General features: G+C 41.9%; 1 protein-coding gene across 8 annotated transcripts in view; it reads left to right on the top strand.

The window, feature by feature from the left end:
• TANC2 (tetratricopeptide repeat, ankyrin repeat and coiled-coil containing 2) overlaps positions 1-20,017 on the top strand; it is a 361,529-nt gene that overhangs the window by 306,383 nt on the left and 35,129 nt on the right. For all 8 annotated transcript variants that reach the window (XM_070479550.1, XM_070479549.1, XM_070479548.1 and 5 more), the window contains 3 exons: positions 14,605-14,713; positions 17,800-17,922; positions 18,704-18,940. In XM_070479550.1, the coding sequence (XP_070335651.1) occupies positions 14,605-14,713; positions 17,800-17,922; positions 18,704-18,940 (469 nt within the window). The remainder of the gene's footprint in view (positions 1-14,604; positions 14,714-17,799; positions 17,923-18,703; positions 18,941-20,017) is intronic.

Genomic DNA, 20,017 nt, shown 5'->3' with positions numbered 1-20,017 from the left:
AAGGGATTGAAAATTGAGGTCCAAGGCAACCAGACTAACCCTAAATTAAGAGTAGCCTTACAACAAATAAAAACCCTCAGGCTCCCAAAGGAGGAAAGGTGGTATTTATGCAGCCACATCATGACTTTCCAGGCTTACCTTCTCAACATTTTTTATTAACTAGGATCACTTTGGCAAGAGGCTGATGCACTGGGACAAGAAGAGCAAACACATCTAACTTCAAATGCTGTGTAGTCTATTCCCTGGTGATTGAATAACACTCAAGACTTCTGAGGGATCATCATATATCCCTTAATGGCAGAGAGTAAACAGGACCAGGAGTTATCAAAAAAGCTTCCTTACATGTTTCATCTCAGTTGGAATTCAGCCTTCTATGCAGCACTTTCTGGCACCAGCTTTGTTACTAAGTTATTGATCTCAGAGCTTGAGGCCCCTTGGGTCAATGAGATGGAAATTCACTAAGAATTTGATGTCACTGGCAAAGCCCAGGCTGGCCTTTCAAAGAAGCTGGCTCTAATTGCTTTCCATTGTTGGGAAGTCTGGTTAGCAGAACTCTTCTCCACGCAGGGTTTGCCTGTGAGGCCCTCAGCCTCTGCTTCCTGTACAATATTTCCCACTCTGTTCTCCTCTTTCTCCCCAGCTTCTCTCTGGAGCATTTCAGTAGACCAGGGAGGGCTAGCTCAGTGCCTCTGAAATCACAGTAAGTAGTGCAATGCCTGACAAACTGCGTAAGAACTTTCAGAAGCTACAGAACATCTCTTCTGGTCCGTTTTCCTGGGCTTTCAACACTCACTTCTTCACCCTGAATTTGTTGACCTTATTAGGGAATTAGTCACAGATGAGAATATTCTACTGATGCCAAAAAGTAGTTGACCTTCATCAGAAGTAGGCCACCCAGGGCGGTCCTTTCTGCTAAGTGAAGAGAGTCAGTAATCTGAGGATGGTACTAGAAGAGGAAGTAGCAGAGCTGGAGGTCAGTGCTTCAGCTGAGATAGGGTTTTCCTTATTTTAAATATCAGACTGCCTGTTGTCCCAGAATCAGGGCACACAATTAACATCCCGGAAAGAATGACCTAAAGTTGCATACACGTCTGACTGCCACAGAAAGAGATGAGTTATGGATGCCTTTTCTTGGCTTGTTAATAGGGTAAGGGTATTTGTATATATACGCATGTTTATGTTTCTCAAACTGTAAGCAAATTATAGTGCAAAATATTTTATTACATCAAAACTTGGAAGAGTTTAGATTTGCATTCTAGATAGAACTTTGCCCCTTAAAGCACTCAGAAGCCTCAGACTGCACCACTTTATTCTGCCTTCTGTTTCCCGCTGTTCATCACTGTCATATTCTGTCATACTCTGAAATTAACCTGTCCTGTGTGTTATTCCCTTGGGCACTGAGCTATCAGATTAACTCACTAATAAACTAATCTCTGCTATTATGCTAATAAAAGGGAAGTAGAAAACTTTTGAAGCAGCTTGTGCATTTTAAGTAAGGCGTTTGAGAGCTGTCACCAGCCTTAATAGGTCAGTCGGTAAAGAATCTGCCCACAGTGCAGGAGACCTGAGTTCAATTCCTGGGTTGGGAAGATCCCTTGGAGAAGGAAATGGCAACCCACTCCAGTATTCTTGCCTGGAGAATCCCATAGACAGAGGAGCCTGGCAGGTTACAGTCCATGGGGTCACAAGAGTCAGACATGACTTAGTGACTAAACCATCACCAGCCTTTATAATCCAACCTATTGATGACTTTGATTGTTGAAGTGTGGGGTTGATAGAGTAGACAGTTGGGGGCCACCAGGTACCTTGTGGTGCTGTCCAGTTACTGCTTAGTATTTCTACATAACTTTAATCTAGCCCTGAATGAATCCCCGCTCTTTTTTCTCTGTTTTCTTTCCTGTTATCTCTGTTCTCTTGGTATTGTTAACCTTCCCTTCCCGAGGAACAGCTCTCAGATCAACATTTTGTTGTATGTATATGTAGTATTCCAACATAGAAATTAGAAGACCCTGCTGTCTTATTTTTAACTGTTCAACTAAAACGTTGTAAACTTTCACAAGTATTGAGCTGCACAGCCTGATGAGGTTTGATTTGGAAGCCTATTTTGGGCTGACCTGATTTCCTCAAACTCAAGAGAATCAAATTTAGGCTGGAAGGAAGGGGGAAAAGTCTACTCAAGTCCTACCCATACCTGTAGGAATAGTTGAGAACTTACTCAATTCTTTGTGGCCAGAGCTGAAATCTTACAATAAATGTTCTTTAATATTTTTAAAAATCATTTTTACTATGTTGGTCAGCAGAGTACACATTGGAGACTGGGTGCTCTAAAATTCACATCACAAAGCAGAGTGTCAGAGAAGAAGCAGCTTGTCAAAGGGCAGGGAAAGAAAAGGGCATTCTCCCTGTAAAGGAAAACTAATTTGTGCTAGGGACTTGTACAGCCTGGCTTCTGGTAGAATGCTTAAGTCTGAAGTGACCACAGAATGGTGAGTTGAGGATTGTGGTGGTTTTATTTATTTGGTTTTTTTAATCCACACAGGAGCCTCCTGGCAGGGTGACCCTTAACCTTCATCATCATGGAAACACAAACTTGAGGTGACTACTTCTCAGAGCCATCGCAGGCATCCACAATAGGTGGATGGATTCTGCTTTCGGAAAGTATTAGGGATGAATTCAGCAAAGTGATAGATCATGGGAAGAAAAAAAAGGCTTGTGGAACTAAGTCCGCCCTTAGGGTTTGGAAGAGTTAAAGCAGAGAGAAGAGAGATACACCAAACACCTTTTCCTAGCGCGTGACCTTTAATAGAATGACCTTTTGATATCATGATTTTGCTGTGATTTTCATTGATCTCTAATAATTGCATAAATTTTTCTCATTTGCTGATAAATATTTTTCCTCTTTATTTAAACCAGTTTCTAACTCCCTGTTAGAATCAAGAATAAATTTTATCAAGAATCAAATTTGAGATTTGAGAATAAATGAGACACAAAACTCAAAATAATAATGGATTATTATTATTATTATTATTATTATCATAGAATATTAATATATTATTCTAGTGACCCAGGTCATGGTTTCATAATATAATGCAAGGGGATACTGCATGAAACCTAATGTGTATCTTGGAATGTGTTCAGTTTGCCCCTGCATAATGGGCATGGCACACATGCCATTAAACTTTACAGATTTGTTTCTCTCAGCATAGATGATAGAACCCACATCTATTAGTCAAATAGGTAAATTGTTCCCATTGTTAAAACTCTCGTATCTTCAAAGATGGGCAGCAATAATGTATTTTTTTCCTTTTACAAGTCCGAAATTAAGTTTGGAAAAAGTTGGTAATCAGAATTCTTCTCCAAACCTGTTTAAAACTGAGAGCTATTTATTTTTACTGTCATATAAACTCACGTGAAGTTTGCTAAGTTAATAAATATATGGAGTAGTCCTCTTATAAAATGGAGAGAAGGCATCATTTTAGGACCTTGACTGGCATGCAGAAGGGCCAGCTAATGAAAACACAGAATGGACTTGTACTCTTGGTTTCTTGATAGGTTTGTAACAAAATACTTGATTTTGTTATAAAAATAATATTGCTTCATATATTTAAATTATATATATATATATATTTATATATTTTCATATATATATTGCTTTTTTAAAGTGGATATGCCCAGTCTAGCAAATACTGGTTAAAGCAAATTCACCTAAGTAGTTGAACAGAGAAATTTTAAGGGAGATTTCTGGTACTGAAAGTAGCATAGGAAATAGAGGCTCATTTGTCCTGTTAAATGAGTCTCTGAAGCAACACTGGCTGAATGAAAAGATGGGAATCCCACAGGCTCTCCTAGATTGTCAAACCAAGATCCATGGCACAGCATTCAGGAGTTCCTGCCAGCTTAGTGGTACGTGACAGCACATTTTGTTTTTTGGTGTTTGGAGCAACTTCCTTGGCTGTCTCCAGACTTTCAAAAGCAGCTGGAGCTCCACATTTCGTAAAATCAACACCAATAGGCTTCTGTTCGCCCAGCCATGAGAACCCACAGCTGTAAGACATGTATTCACTATGGCCTTCAGCATATCCAGTTGCTTCTACCACCCAAATTTTGCTCCTAAGTGTCCACTTATTTCCACCTCTACTGACTGCACCCTAGGCTCTCACACGGACTGGTTTAGCGTCTTAATTGGTCTCCCTTTCAGTCCTTTCTCCACCAGCACCCGAAGTGATTCTTAAGAATATAAATCAGACCATGTAACCTCCTGCTGAAAAATTCTTCAGTGGCTTCTTTTTGTGATTAGAATAAAATCAAAGCCAGAGTCTTCAAAACCCTGTATTATACAAAAATAGCTTCTGCCTACCTCTCTAATGAAGTTCATTCATTCTCCCTGTTAGTCACAGTATTCTGGTCATAAATGGTCATCTGCCAGTTTCTAGAATTTGCTAAGCTCTCTTCTACCCCTGGCTCTTTGCACTTAATAGATCCCTTCGTCTGGAGTGTGCTCTCCCTCTGTTATCACACAGCATAATCTCTCACTCCTTCCAGTCTCAGCTTAACAGCTACCTCCTGAGACTTCCTCATGTCACATATCTAAGGAAGTCCTTTCTGGCTTTACTAGTCATAGCAATCTTCTTACTTTCTAATCTTTTATCAATGTATTGTCTGTGAATACTTGTTTATTGTCCACTTTCCCTTCTAGAATGTGAGCGAGCTCCATGAGGACAAGAACCTTCCTGTCACACTCACCTTGGTGTTCCTAATGATAGAGTTCCTGGCACACAGTCAGCACTCAGTAAATATTTTGTTTAACAGTGAATTAATGAGTGAACAAAGAAGTGATCAGTTCAATAACTCAGTCGTGTCCAACTCTTTGCAACCCCATGGACTGCAGCACGCCAGGCCTCCCTGTCCATCACCAACTTCCAGAGTTTACCCAAATTCATGTTCATTGAGTCAGTGATGCCATCCAACTATCTCATCCTCTGTCATCCCCTTCTCCTCCCACCTTCAATCTTCCCCAGCATCAGGATCTTTGCAAATGAGTCAGCTCTTCGCATCAGGTGGCCAAAGTACTAGAGTTTCAACTTCAACATCAGTCCTTCCAATGAACACCCAGGACTTATTTCCTTTAGGAGGGACTGGTTGGATCTCCTTGCAGTCCAAGGGACTCTCAAGAGTCTTCTCCAACACCACAGTTCAAAAGCATCAATTCTTCAACACTCAGCTTTCTTTATAGTCCAACTCACATCCATACGTGACTACTGGGACAACCATAGCCTTGACTAGATGGACCTTTGTTGGCAAAGTGATGTCTCTGCTTTTTAATACGCTGTCTAGGTTGGTCATAACTTTCCTTCCAAGGAGTAAGCGTCTTTTAATTTCATGGCTGCAGTCACCACCTGCAGTGATTTTGAAGCCCCAAAAAATGAAGTCTGCCACTCTTTCAACTGTTTCCCCATATACATGCTACTAATTTTATTTATTTTAAAAATTTGAGAAACCTTTCACACAGTTCAATAGAATACATCTTGTTCATTCTGTTACCATGCATCAGGAGAAAACAAAGACATGCATGTCAGCACACATCCACTGAACATATATTAAGTAATATATTCAAGGCTCTATGTTAAGCACTGCAGGGGATACACATATGAGTAAGATAGATCTGTCTACCAGGACTTACAGGTTAGTGGTTTTAACAGACACATTTATATAACCAGCTATAATTTAAGACAGAGTGCTGTACTAGAGGTACAAACAAAGAACTGAGGAACGTGGAGAAAGAAGAACTGATTGATCTTCCTATGCCTATTGTTGGTGTTTCAAACTGTGGCAGTTTGATGAAGTCATAACTCTTCTGCCTTATAAGCCTTGCCAACTGCCTGAAGACTTCATTGGCAGAGGAGAGGCAGAGAAGTGTCCATTCTCCTAGGGCCAGTTCTGCCTTAATAGAACAGAAGGACATAAGGAAACCATGGGGCCAACTGAGAGAAAGCAGCAGAGTTCTACCTGAGTTCTGTGTTTAAAAAGAAATTATGTCGTTCTTTCCATTTCTACAAAGGTACATCTTGGGCATACTTCTAGTCTCCTACTTCCCATCAGCTCTTTCATTCCCACCTTGAATATGAAACAGCAAGGCAAGCTGACTAGAAATGGATTTTGTATTCCAGTTCCATGAGAAAACCATGAAAAGAGCATGCAAAGGCAGTTACTAACTGATAGATTGAAGATGGAGGCAAGCATTTTTATAACGATGTGGGTGCCACTTGCAACAGGCCAACTGACTGTAAGGCATCAACCCCCAGAGTTTTAAGTGCAGGCAGAATTTTTAAGATGAAAAAGATCAGGATTGTCAGTCTGTTCTCAATATTTGAGTCATAGTCACATTCGTTTCACAGTTGATCAGTGGCAACAGAGATGCCTGCAAATTCAAGATTGAATTGAGTAGTGAATTAGAAGGTGGATCTGGAAGTCTTTGTATTGCTCTTCCTCAAACCCATCTACTTGGTATTTATTTTCATGAAACATCTATTGAACTTTACTGTACACCAAGGACTGTGCTATACACTAGAGAAACTTAGGTATTTAACATAACCCTTGACGCTAAAGCCATTATAAGGGCGGTCAGCTACATAGTAACCAATAACAATACCACAATACAAAGTACCAATGGAACCTAGACAAAGAGAAAGTAACTTTTCAGGGACTACCCTGGTGTCCCAGTGGTTAAGACCCACCTTGCAATGCAGGGAACATGGAGTCAAGTCCCCAGTCACTGTTTGGGGAACTAAGATCCCACATGCTGCAATGCAGCTTTTGAGCCCACGCACCCTGGAGCCCACACCACAACTAGAGAGTTCATGCTCTGCAACCAAAGGTCCTGCACAATGCAGTGAAGATCCCACATGCTGCAACTAAGATCCAGTGCAGCCAAAGAATTTTTTTTTAAAGGGAGAAAATACTTTTCAGAGCAAGTAACGGTCAAGTTCAGCCTTGAAGGATGAGTTGATCCCATTTAGCTGCAGAGGAGCAGCAGAACACTCTAGGGAGGCTAGAGCGCGGATTGGCAGGAGGAGCAGCAAGTGGCCTTGAGGAGCTGTGAGAAGCCGCAACTAGAAAATAGGACATGCAGCCAGAGAGTGATAGGAAGTGTCACTGGGAAAAAAGTCTAAGAAGTTTAAGACTTCTCGGTTTATTCTGTAGATAACAGGGAGTCTCTGTAATTTTTGAGAAAAGAAGAGAGTGATTAGATAAGTCTGATCAAATGCAAAATAGCTCTGACAAGTAGTATATGAAAGATGAGTTGCAGGAGAGACTGCAGGCAGGGAAACTAGTTACGGGTCTAGAAGAGTAGTCTAGTTGAGAAATACTAAGACTGCAATGTGAGAACAGAGAGTTATGTAGACATTTTAGAGATACTCAAAAGCACCTGGTATTTTTTTGTGTATGGGAGGTAAGGGTGGAGGAATCATAAATGACTTCAGAACTTATCTTGGATGATGGAAAATAGTGAAGCTGCTGATCGACATAGAGCATTCCGAATGGGGGAAGACTTCTAGCGTGAGTGAAGGCAGGAGGAAGAACAGGCTTCTGGAGAGAGGTGAGTCCTATTTTGGACATGTTTATAATGAATTGCTTCCAGGGGAGGATGCACAAATGTATTTAGAAATATGACCATGGAGAATAGGAAAAGAGAAAGTTGAAGGCATGAGGTTATGGATTGAGGAGTTACCAGCAAGTAACTGACAATAGAAGCCATAGTAACTTAACAAGGTCATCCAGGTTAAAGAGCATAAAGCAGAAAGTCTGGATTTATGGAAACAGAATAGGTTTTTTTTTTTAACTGAAGTATAATTGCTTTATAGTGTTGTGTTACTTTCTGCTATACCAAGTATAGCAATACCTGCTATACCAGGCTTTAGATTGTACAGCCAAGTGATTCAGTTATACATATGTATGCATTTGTTTTTATAGTCTTTTCCATTATGGTTTATCATAGGATATTAAATATAGTTCCCTATGCTATACAGCAGGACCTTGTTGTTTATCCATTCTGTGTACATTAGCTTGCATCTTTGAACCCCAGCCTTCCACTCCATCTGTTCACCAGCCTCTTCCTCACTGACACCCACACGTCTGTTCTCTATGTCCGTGCGTCTGTTTCTTGCATGCGTGCTAAGTCACTTTAGTCGTGTCCAACTCTTTGTTACTCTAAGGACCCACCAGGCTCCACTCTCCATGGGCTTCTCCAGGCAAGAATACTGGAGTGGGTTGCCATGCCCTCCTCTGGGGAATCTTCTGTTTCATAAGTAGGTTCATTTCAGAATAGGTATATTTAAACACTAGAAGAAAATGGTGAGCCAAGTAATAATTTACAAGAGTAATATTACAGTTACAGAAACAAGAGAAAGTAATAAGGTTGTGAAATCAAAGATGAAGATTTTTCTGTGCTAGATCTGATGTGATGAATATAATTTCTGCCTATGGTCCATTAGCCAAAACTTGGTCACATAACCCCACTTGAATGTGAACGCAAGGTCCCTGGCAAAGTAACTGCTTCCAACCAACCACCCTTGACTGTAGACAGGAGCACAGACCTTTTGTAGACAGGTATTCATCTCTGCCCCGTAATTCTAATCTCACTAGTTCTCCCTAAATTAATTCCCACATGTACCTCTATAATATAAAGACATTCCACAGCAGCACATGTCATTTCAGCCCACACTGTAAGATAGCTAGGACAGACTTTAGATTGTACATAGTTGCTCGCCAGCTGGCTGTCCCTGTTCCACTTTATCACATCCTAACACCACACAGAAGAATATCAGAACACTTAAGTGTTGTTTCTCTGAAATGCTGAAGTGTTGTATATTGAGCTTACCCTCCCAGGAGCTGATGACATCTATGTGACCACACATAAGTGACTCTGACTAGAACAATGGAGGACCCTTCCATGCTGGAGATATTTGAGTACATTTGTTAGTACTACAGGTAGAGACTTTAAGATCATTTACTCTCTGGGTTGCTAAGTGAAAATCTATTAGAAAAACAGACATAGTACCATTGTATATTTTATAGTTGTATAAAACAAAAAAGTTGTATAATAACTGTTAGGCAACTTCCAAACCAGTAAATGGGTGGAGGGTAGGGATGGTGATTCTTGCCTTAGAAAGCTTTGCCTGAGAGCCTCCACAGCTCTGAATTCTTTGAGGTACTAGGGCATCAGGTAAGAGCAGCTCCTCATTGTCTTATCATCTGTAGTTGTCCAAGGGTGAATATCACTTGTCTCTGATAATTCCGTGTCAAGAGGCTGCTGTAGCCTGCAGCTGGAATTGAGATTGGATCTACCCTGTGTTATGCTGGGTTCGACCTTCCCTGCCTTTTGTTGGGAGAGAGGTGAGGGGAGAATGCTGGGGGAGGAATCTTCAACTCTGACATGTGATTAACTCTCTCCTAAAATATGTCAAAGCAAATCTATCTTGAATGTAAGGTTATATCCTCCTGAAAATCTCTGATGGACATGAAAAATTCATATTCCTCCTGTTAGCTTAACTTCTACCTTACTTCTTAGGATCTGGATAGCTCTGTTCTTGTCCCCATTCTCTGCCTGAATTGACAATACCAGGTTTTCCTGCACAGCTAACTGTGAATGGCACTCATCCCCAATCATCTTCCCCTGATCCATGGGCTTCCCTTCTGGCTGTAAAGGTAGAGTGAAGTTAGGTGTGGAAGGGCAGAGATTGGCATTAAGGATAGAGGGTCACGTTTCACCGTGCTGCACACATTAAAACTCTGAGCACACAGTCATCCTCTTACATGTTTTAAGTCTTCTGTGATTGCTGTTCATTCCTTTAGTTTAGCACTGTGCTAGTGACTATGGAGGATATAAAAGAAATACAAAACACATTTACCTAATATCTCTCACTTAATTCCCTCCCCAGGCCTGAGAGAGAAGTGTTACTCTCCCTGTCTTACAGAGAGGTTAGAAAGCTTGTCCAAAGCTGAAAGCTTGAAAGCGAAAGAACTGGAATTTGACTTCATTTCAGGGATAAGGAAGCAGTGTTGTGAATGCAGATAAGGAGTCTGCAAGGTGACTGAATCACAAAGTGACCTCATTATATAAACTATGTGGAAATCCTAATACTTCTACCCTCACCATGGCCACCACCCACTGGTCTTTATAACCACATATGAGCTCACATGAAAGTCAATTTTTATCACCATCATCTGTAATTATAGGGGGAAACAGTTGTGTTCAGTCATACATAAAATGTCACATAGACTCTGGCTCTATTTCTTAACTGCTGTCTCCCAAAATGCTAATCAAAAAATGTCAAAATTAACAGTTGCCGATTTTGATTGTAAGAATTCAGATTGTGTACTATAAAAATGAATGTACTCTTCTTTATGTTTTAATCTTATCAATGTGGCAGTGGAGCAAGGTTTCGGAAGACCCTGGGTTCTCATCTCTTAATATCCTAGCCACGTGAGCTGGAGTCTGTTCTTCAGTCTTGCTGAGTCTCAGCCAGTCTACCACATTAGTAATATTCATACCTGTGCCCATAGTAAAGGTGTACGGGGGAATCTAAATAAGTGCTGTGGTAATTTTGGAAACCATAGGTAGTGTACAAATGTGCATTTGTACAAAAGGGACTGTTATTCATTCACTTTGCAAGTATGGAGTCTTGTTAGCTCAGAGAACATATGTTTAAAAGCATAGCTTCTGTCCGCAGTAGAGTCTAGCAGGAAGACTGATGTGCAGACACACACAGTGCATGGCTGTAGCAGGTGTGATGGTGGAGCGGTGTGCCAGATACGTCAGAGCCTCAAGGAAAGAACTGCTGACCCCATCTGGAGGACCAAAGAAGACTGCACAGAGTAGATGCTGTGAACTGAGGCTTGAAGACTGGGAAGTGGTTTGCCTGATGAGTTATAGGCAGAGGGAAAGCATGTTCGAAACTCTAATTTACTACATCTGGAATTAGAAATACAAGGTTACGAGGTGAAGAAACAGATAAGGGACAGATTATGGGGAGGCTTTGAATACCATGTTTAGATTTATGATTTAGAGTTTAGATTATGTATAGGAGGAAATATAAAGCCATTGAAGGATCTTGAGGGGAAATTGGATCAGGTTTCCGCTGGATAGATACTGGTACGAGCCAGGGAGGAGGCTGTGGCAAGAGTGAAGCTCTTGCAGTTACCCGTGAGAGGCGATGTCCGGGGAGGAGAAGACGATGCTCGGTGTCATGCCTGAGCACCTGGAGGTTGTTTTTTTTTTTAATAAGCCTTAGGGGATTTGGTTTTAAGGGAAATCTTCAACTTCAGCCAGCATTTGACAGGTCATTTGGAGGAAGAGGAATCTGCCGGCAGCTAGAGAAGCCGAGTAAATCTCAGAGAGTAGAGCTGGGAGCCAAGGTGAGGGCTGCCCTGAAAGAGGGCGTAGAAAGGGGAATAGAGCAAAGAAGTTATGTAACTGAAGGAAAGGGGAAGAAAAGCACCAGGGTAGTGTCTTAGATGTCAAGAGAAGAGACAGTCTTCATGTCCTCAACACCATAAGCTTTGAGTCCAATGAGCGGGTCGGAATCATTCTTTCATGAATAATACAACAGCTTGTATCCAAAAAGAAGGAAACTGCAGTTATCACCATCTTTTCCTTGACCTGTGTGGCTTGCTGTTTCTCCTCGGTGCTTGATCAACAATAACAAAAGCAAGCGCTGTCCTGTGGGTGACTGCAATGCATGCTGGAAAGGTGCAGAGGCATCTTCCCAGGGTGTCTTGGTTACGGTGGTGAAGTGGAAGCACTGGGGCAGTCAGGTCTGTGTCTACCTGACAGCTCATGGCCTTGCCCTGAGCTTTTTCCTTGATCCTCATAGGCATGGGTTCTCCTTGATGGCCTGAAGCATAAATGATGGATCAGAGGCCTGTGTTCAGGAGTTCTTGTCTCTATGGATAGTCAGAGATGAATCATTTAAAGTAATAATTCTTATACCAGGGACGCTGCAATCCTTTCATTGTTAATAACCAGATAGATTTTGAGAAGTTAGGGCACTTTTAAATGGTTCTCATTAACTTCTGTTAAAATAGCCTATGAACTACATTGGGCTTTCAAGGGCTATGTAAATGTTCAGTAGCAATTTCTGGGTTTTGTGAGTGCAAAACAATTCCAGGCTCATACCTTCAGATGACGGGCTTCCCTGGTGGCTCAGCTGGTAAAGAATCCGCCTGCAATGCAGGAGACCCCGGTTTGATTCCTGGGTCGGGAAGATCCCCTGGAGAAGGGATGGGCTACCCACTCCAGTGTTCTTGGGCTTCCCTGGCAGCTCGGCTGGTAAAGAATCTGCCTGCAATGTGGGAGACCTGGGTTCAATCCCTGGGTTGGGAAGATCTCCTGGAGAAGGGAACAGCTACCTACTCCAGTACTCTGGCCTGGAAAATTCCATGGACTGCATAGTCCATGGGGTCTCAAAGAGTCGGACACGACTGAGCGACTTTCACTTTCACACTTACACCTTCAGATGACATTGATGATTTCATGCAGGGTACAGTTGTCTGAGACATTCTCTCAATGAAGTAGCTCTCTTTCCTTTATGGTCAGCCTTATCTAATCAAATAAGATGACCTGGTATCCACTAGAATCCAGAAATTCTATGAAGCCAAAGGTTAGAACATGGTAGAATTTCTTTTTGAAGCTTTATAGGATGATTCCCACCTAAGTAGGTAGCCGTTCCCTTCTCCAGGGGGTCTTCCCCACCCACGGACTGAACCCAGGTCTCCTGCATTGCAAGCAGATTCTTTACCATCTGTGCCACCAGGGAAGCCCACCTAAGTAAGATGGGGGCTGTCTCATTTTCTGTTCTCCAGGTTCTTTACTGAAACTTTATTTATGAAGGAAGAAAGGAAGGACTTGTTTGTTTTTTCAGGCTTCAGTTTTAGACATCTTCAAATGTTAAACCTGGCAGCATAGCCAATGTTAATTGTGAGAGAAGATCTTCCAGTAGACTTTGGGCCTTCTCTCAAGTAGATGTCACCAACAAAAAATTCACTTGCTGTTTTTCCTTCTGTTTGATGAATTCGTTGGGCTTGAAACTGAGATCACAGTTTGATTTCCCTCCTTTGTGACACTCCCAAGTGAAAGGAGTAAAAGCTGGGTTATCAGTGGCACACAGAACTCTGCTGACTGCTCACCTGATGGGGAGTAGAGAGACAGTTGTCACTCTGCAGTGTTACAGTTCCTACAGACTATAGCAGTGTGATAAGAGGGCAGAACCCGGAAGTGACCCAGTGTCCTTTGTTTAATGTCTAATCTTGCTTTGTGAAAAGTTTATTGAGAATTTTTATGTGCCATACACAATGTTTGGCAACTCGAGATTTCTGTCATAAATGTAAATAAAAAGAGATATACAACCCTGTATTCATACATATACTTCACATGTATACACATATATTAATACATTCACTTACACTTAAAAGAGTATATCATTAGGATACTTCAAGCTGGAAGAAATAAAAAACATCAACTCAAATGGATTAAGCAGTAAGGAAATTTATCACTTCATATAACAAGGAGTCCAAAATTAGGACAGATTCCGATGCTATACAGTTCAGGCCCAGGCTCCATGTTTTGGCAGTTCTCTTAGCTTAGCCTCTCTGTTGGCTTGGTCTTCAGACCAGCTAAGTGTGTGATTACAAGAGGCCTGTGGCATTTCTGAGCATCGTGGGCAGATAAGACAGTGTGCAGGGGCAGAGAGAAGGGTTTTATGTTTCATGAACAGATTGGAGATTTGTTGGCAAGCAGATGGGGGCTGGGAATGATTGCTGTCAGGAAGCTTACAGTCTAGTAGAGGAGAGAGCTTGTAGCAGTGTGGTAGACCCTGTACTAAAGGTATATACAGCCTATGATGTATCACCAGAGAGAGTACTCCCTTCTCAGCTGGAGAAAAAAAATGCTAAAGAGAGGAGTAGAGGCTTGGTAGAGGCTGATCAGAGAAGACTTCCCTTGAGGAGGTTTTTAATGCAGTTTGGGACCCACTGAGTTTAAGGTGCCATTGGACCTCTAGGTAGAGAAATCCAGTGGGCAGTTGGATGTATATTGAGCTAAAGCTGAGACGTCTAGATAGAGGAAAAGTAACAGGGTTTGCTACTGCTAAGTCACTTCAGTCGTGTCCGACTCTGTGCGTCCCCATCCCTGGGATTCTCCAGGTGGTGGCAAAGGCTCTGAGGATGGATGAGCTAATCCAGAGGACAGACTGGGACCAAATACAAGATCCTGAGGAAGCAACACTGACATTTAAAGCATGGGTGAAATAAGAGGAGTTGACAGAGACAGAAAATAAAAATGGATCTTTTAATGCCATCTGTGTGTGGGAAGGGTGTAAGCCAACTAGAAGTGACATTTTGTGATATTCACACGTGTGATTTGGGTAAAGGACCAGGAAAAGCTCAGAACCTTTCAGAACCATGACTTGCCCAGGAGCAGGTGCCCTTCCCTAAGAAGTTGGGTGAACAAGACAGAGTTTCACTGGATATATGGCTCGATGTGAACAGTCCTCCACCCACAGGAGAGTTGGAGCATTAAATTTCCTAAAATGAATCTCTCTCTTGCAGGAGTGGTCACACATTACTTGCCTTCTGGTTTTCCCGCCAAGAGGGAAAACTAAACCGACAGCAGACAATTGAACTGGGACATCACATCCTCAAAGCACACATTTTTAAGGTAATTAAAGAAGTTGGAGGCGTTTTTCTTTCCATTTCCAGCAGGCATTCCTTAGCACTGTGTGTATGAAGCTGCCTGCTGTGTCAGTGTGGTCCCTGAAATTGGTTTGTTGCAGAGTTGGTCCATCTCCTAAAATGTCTGGCCTGTTCCTCCCTAGGACTTTGGAAAGAAAACCATATTTGTCATCTCCCAGTTCAGTGGATTACTAGGCTTTCTAGGAAATGTACATGTATAATCATTTAGGTAAGAAGCATATAGTCGTGTATACTTCATACATCAGAAGTCCCCGACTTCTGGGATCTAATGCCTGATGATCTGAGGTAGAGCTGATATAATAATAATAGAAATAAAGTACATAATAAATTTAATGTGCTCGAATCATCCCAAAACCATTCTCCCCACCCCAATCAGTGGAAAAACTGTCTTCCCCAAAACCAGCCCCTGGTGCCAAAAAGGCTGGGAACCACTGTCATGTGACCTGCCATCTCCTGAGGATAGTCATACAGCATTAGTTATAGGTTTTCACAGTATTTTTTTAAAAGTCTCTGAGAGCAGTTACTCTTTCCATGTTCTTATAATTGTCTTGATGATGATTTTAATATTCTTGGTGCTGTGAATTTCAAACTCTTTCTCTAAAACCAGCTGTAACCTTCCTTTAAGCTACTCTCCCCATTCTGTTTTGAAATTATAATCCCAGTTTTTCCCCCGAGTCGTTTCAAAACTTTTAAGAACTCTAAGCATCAGCTTTCTTTCTTCCAGCATCCACACAGCTGGGATGGAGATCCCATTCGTTTGTTTATTCAGTGCTTGCTGAGGCATTGTACTTGGGATACAAAAATCAAAAGTATACAGCCCCTAATCTCAAGGAATTTATAGTCTAGATAGCAGTTGTGGGACACAGCACAGAAGTTGAGGAAGAAATTTGTTCTGGTTTTTCTAGTCTGCAGTTTGCTATTGCATCTGCCACCTCCAATCCCAGTCTCTTCAGACCAATTTTGCTGCCTCTGGACTGAGAAATGCAGGGATTTTAAATAGTCCTCTGGCTTGGATTTCCCCCCAGAGATACTATTAAAGATAAAACAGTTCTCTTCAGAGAGAAAACAGCATGAAGGGCAACTTTAAGAGCCTAACGAATTCTCCCCAGCATATAAGCACATAGCTGGGGAAGGCTTTTCATCAGATGGACAGAATTGAAGCCTACAGTGGCAAGTCCTATATTTGAATCATACTTGTCTATCTAACAAATCCCTGTAGCCAAAAATGACCTTACCCAGTGACCTTACTTAATGGGAGCAGAGTGAGACTATTTTAACAGGCAAGGTGTCTCATTCCATCTTCAAGTGGACCAAAAAGTGCCTGCCACTTCTACAGACTCTGAGGTGATTATCCTTCAGTTAGATGGGAAAATAGCTTCAGTATTAAGCATCATGACTTTAATCACTTAAGCTTTTAGCATCACCTTCTGCCTGGGATCAGATGCAAAGAAGTTGATGCCTGTCTGTATGCCCTGCACGCTAAAATAAATACCACATGAAACAGATAAATGATACGAAATTTCATCTGATCCCAGGTGACTATATCCAATACATGGAAACCAATGTTTACTTATTTTTTTACATCCCTATGACTTGTTTATTTTATAACTGAAAGTATGTACCTCCTAATCCCTTTACCCACTTCATCTTCCCCTCAGCCTTCTCCTTCCTGGCAGCCACCAGCCTGTCATGGAGACCTGCACTTAAATTGTACACTCCTGTCATTGACACAGCGTTATCTTATTTTGCTGCAGACGACATGGTCGCCTGAGATATGACTGGCTCCCTGTGTGTTTCAGGCCATAAATACTAGGGTGTATAACGTGTGGTGATGACATGACTGTAAACTGAAGAATGTGGACTTGGACCATGGTTTTGCTAATGCTGCACTTTTCAGGGTCCTTTAAATGCAGGGTGTTCTCTACTGATTGACTTTAGCTTCTCCCAGACTGCTAGAATTCTCAGTTCCTATCAGCTGAGTGTCATGAAAAGGCAAGGACAGACTCAGTGCTTATAATCAGCACCACTTAGAACTGCCAGTCAGCAGTAACATATAGTCCAGTTTATATTTCTTTCCAATTAGTTTTAAATTTCCCTTATTTTATCTTTGTTCATGAAGAATTGCATATGATGTCATTAATTACCTTAAAAATATAAGGTTTGGAGTCTGTAATTCTGGATATTTGGTATATTTATACAGTTAAATAATTATTACCACTATTAGTACATTTCCATCACCTTAAAATAAACCTGATTGACCTCCCTGGTGGTCCAAGTTAAGAATCTGCCTGCCAGTGCAGGGGACATGGGTTCTGTCCCTGGTCCAGGAAGATCCCACATGATGCAGAGCAACTAAGCCCACACTCTGCAGTTAAGAGAAGGCACCACAATGAGAAGCCTGAGTTTCACAACTGGAGACTAGCCCCAGCTTGCCACAACTAGAGCAAGCCCTCGTAGCAGAAAAGACCCAGCCCAGCCATAAATAAATAAACATTTTTTTAAAAAGAAAGAAGAGACTAAAAGTCTGTTCTGTACATCTGTGTCTCTTTTTCTGTTTTGCGTATAGGGTTATCATTACCATCTTTTTAAATTCCATATATATGCGTTAGTATACTGTATTGGTCTTTATCTTTCTGGCTTACTTCACTCTAAGGATGGGATGGAGAAGGAGGTGGGAGGGGGAATTGGGATGGGGAACACATGTAGATCCATGGCTGATTCATATCAATGTATGGCAAAAACTACTACAATAGAAAAAGAAAAGAAAAGAAAGAAAAAAGATAATAAAAAAAATAAATAAAAAGAAAGAAGAGAGAGGTATTGAGTAGGTTTGTTGTCACAGACTGCCGAGGTAGATACAGTTTAGTTAGCTTGTTCCTACAGGACCAGTCTGTGTCCCCCTCAGTGGACTGGCTTTGTTATGCTAGATATCATTAGAGCAAGACTCTATTCTCATTTCTTAGTACCACAAACTTAGAGGCTCATAACTTACTGCCAAGGGTACTTTTTAGCTGGGCTGATCCCTTAATTGTGTCTCTGTTTCTTTTTCAGGGTTTGAGTAAAAAAGTTGGCGTATCATCCTCCATCCTCCAAGGCCTCTGGATCTCCTACAGCACAGAAGGTCTGTCCATGGCATTGGCATCTTTACGAAATCTCTATACACCAAATATAAAGGTAAGTGCATCTAAGTTACAGGCAGATTGAAGAATTAACTATGAAAACATAAAAGTCAGAGGACATTTAAGGAGTTATTTGATTGATCTTTGACTCTTCTATTAATTAACCTTTTATTAATAGTTTGATATATTTTAAATCGTTACATTTTATTCTGTGAGTTGAAGACCAAACCTGTTGATCTTCTGTAAAATGAGTCTGATTTATAGAATAAGTCCTGCTCCTTCTAGGGAGTAAAGCATTCTTAGATCACTTTTGTTTCAGTAAAAGTTCTGACCAACAGTTCACTTAGTGGAGACTGTACTACAGTATGGGTGGTGTTTACTCTAGTTCCTGGGTGGTTTGTATAAAGGAGACATGTCACATCCCTTTCCAAAGGCAAGGTATTAAAAAAGGAACAAATAGAGATTTTAACATAAAGAAGTTACCCAGTGTTTCTGGGCACTTATCGAGGGGTCCTAGGTGACTTAAGGCTTCCCAGGTGGTGCTAGTGGTAAAGAACCTGCCTGCCAATGCAGGAAATGTAAAAGATGCACGTTCAATCCCTGGGTCGGGGAAGATTCCCTGGAGGGGAGTACATGGCAACCCATCTCAGTGTTCTTGCCTGGAGAATCCCATGGACAGAGGAGTCTGGTGGACTGTGGTCTGTAGGGTGGCAAAGAATTGGACACAACTGAAGCAACTCAGCATGCATGCATGCAGATGACTTAAGAAAAGGTGACTGATAGGATATAACTGATATTTATGTGAGCATCATTTCTGTTTGTTTTCTTATGACTAGGTCAGCCGACTGCTGATTTTGGGAGGTGCCAACATTAACTACCGGACAGAAGTTTTGAATAATGCTCCAATTCTCTGTGTCCAGTCTCACCTTGGCTACACAGAAATGGTGGCCCTGCTCTTGGAGTTTGGGGCCAACGTGGATGCCTCCTCTGAGAGCGGCCTGACCCCCCTGGGCTATGCCGCGGCGGCAGGCTTCCTGAGCATCGTGGTGCTGCTATGCAAGAAACGGGCCAAGGTAACTGCTACCCAGCGCTGCGGCTGGTTCTTCCCTCCTGTGTCTTTCTTCCTGTCTCAGACTCGTCCTTATCTCCTGTGTTGCCTGAGTGTAGGTAGAATATGCATCAGATCCTATTAGGAAGCAGATCAAAAGAAGAACTGGCTCTGATTACATCCTACTGTTTGCCTGCTTGCCCTGGGCCAGTTCCAGGCTTCCTCTGGACACAGTTCTAAAACTTTTGAGAGATGCTTAGGAAACCGCATTTATCAGCAGCCACAAACAGTCCCTTGCTCACAACCAAGAAATTCTCTCCTGAGCTCAGAGTGAGGAAAGCAGAGTGAGGCAGCGAAGAGTCTGCACTGTGAGGTCTAATCTGAATGGCGCCTGCGAACTCTCAGCCTTTCATGTTAGTCAAGGACATAAGAGCAGAGACCAGGCACCCTCATCTACCCTTGGAGGCACCCTCATCTACCCTTGGAGACACCCCTGTAGACATCTGAGATGACTGTCTGACCAGAAGCACTCAAAAGGGTATTTTAATTCTCTCAAAACATTTCTTTAAAATATATTTGGTTTATAGTACCTCAAGAGCCACTGATAATGATAAAACTCAATTTCAAAATATTGATGGAAAAAGAAAAAAAACCAGGGGTCTTCCCTGGTAGCTCAGTGGTGAAGAATCCACCTGCCAATACAGGAGACATGGGTTCAATCCCCAGTCCAGGAAGATCCCACATGCTGCAGAGCCCTTCAGCCCATGTGCCACAACTACTGAGCTTGTGCCCTAGAGCCTGGGAGTCACAACCACCGAACCCATGCGTTGCAACTGCTGAAGCCTGTGCCCCCTAGAGCCCACGCTCCACAGTAAGAGAAGTCACTGCAATGACGAGCCCATGCACCACAACTAGAGAATGGCCCCTGCTCTCGCCGCAACTAAAGAAGAGCCCACACAGCAGTGAGGACCCAGCACAGTGAAAGATAAAATTTTAAATTAAGCATTTTTTATAAAAAGGAGAAATGCTGGTCTCAAAAATGTAGACATCTATGGAACATTTTATTTCCATTCTGAAACCAAACCGAGGATTTGGGTGGGTT

The sequence above is a fragment of the Odocoileus virginianus genome, chromosome 17 (genome assembly GCF_023699985.2).
Source record: "Odocoileus virginianus isolate 20LAN1187 ecotype Illinois chromosome 17, Ovbor_1.2, whole genome shotgun sequence".
Lineage (NCBI taxonomy): Eukaryota > Metazoa > Chordata > Mammalia > Artiodactyla > Cervidae > Odocoileus > Odocoileus virginianus.
This window is presented reverse-complemented; position numbering and strand designations above follow the sequence as displayed.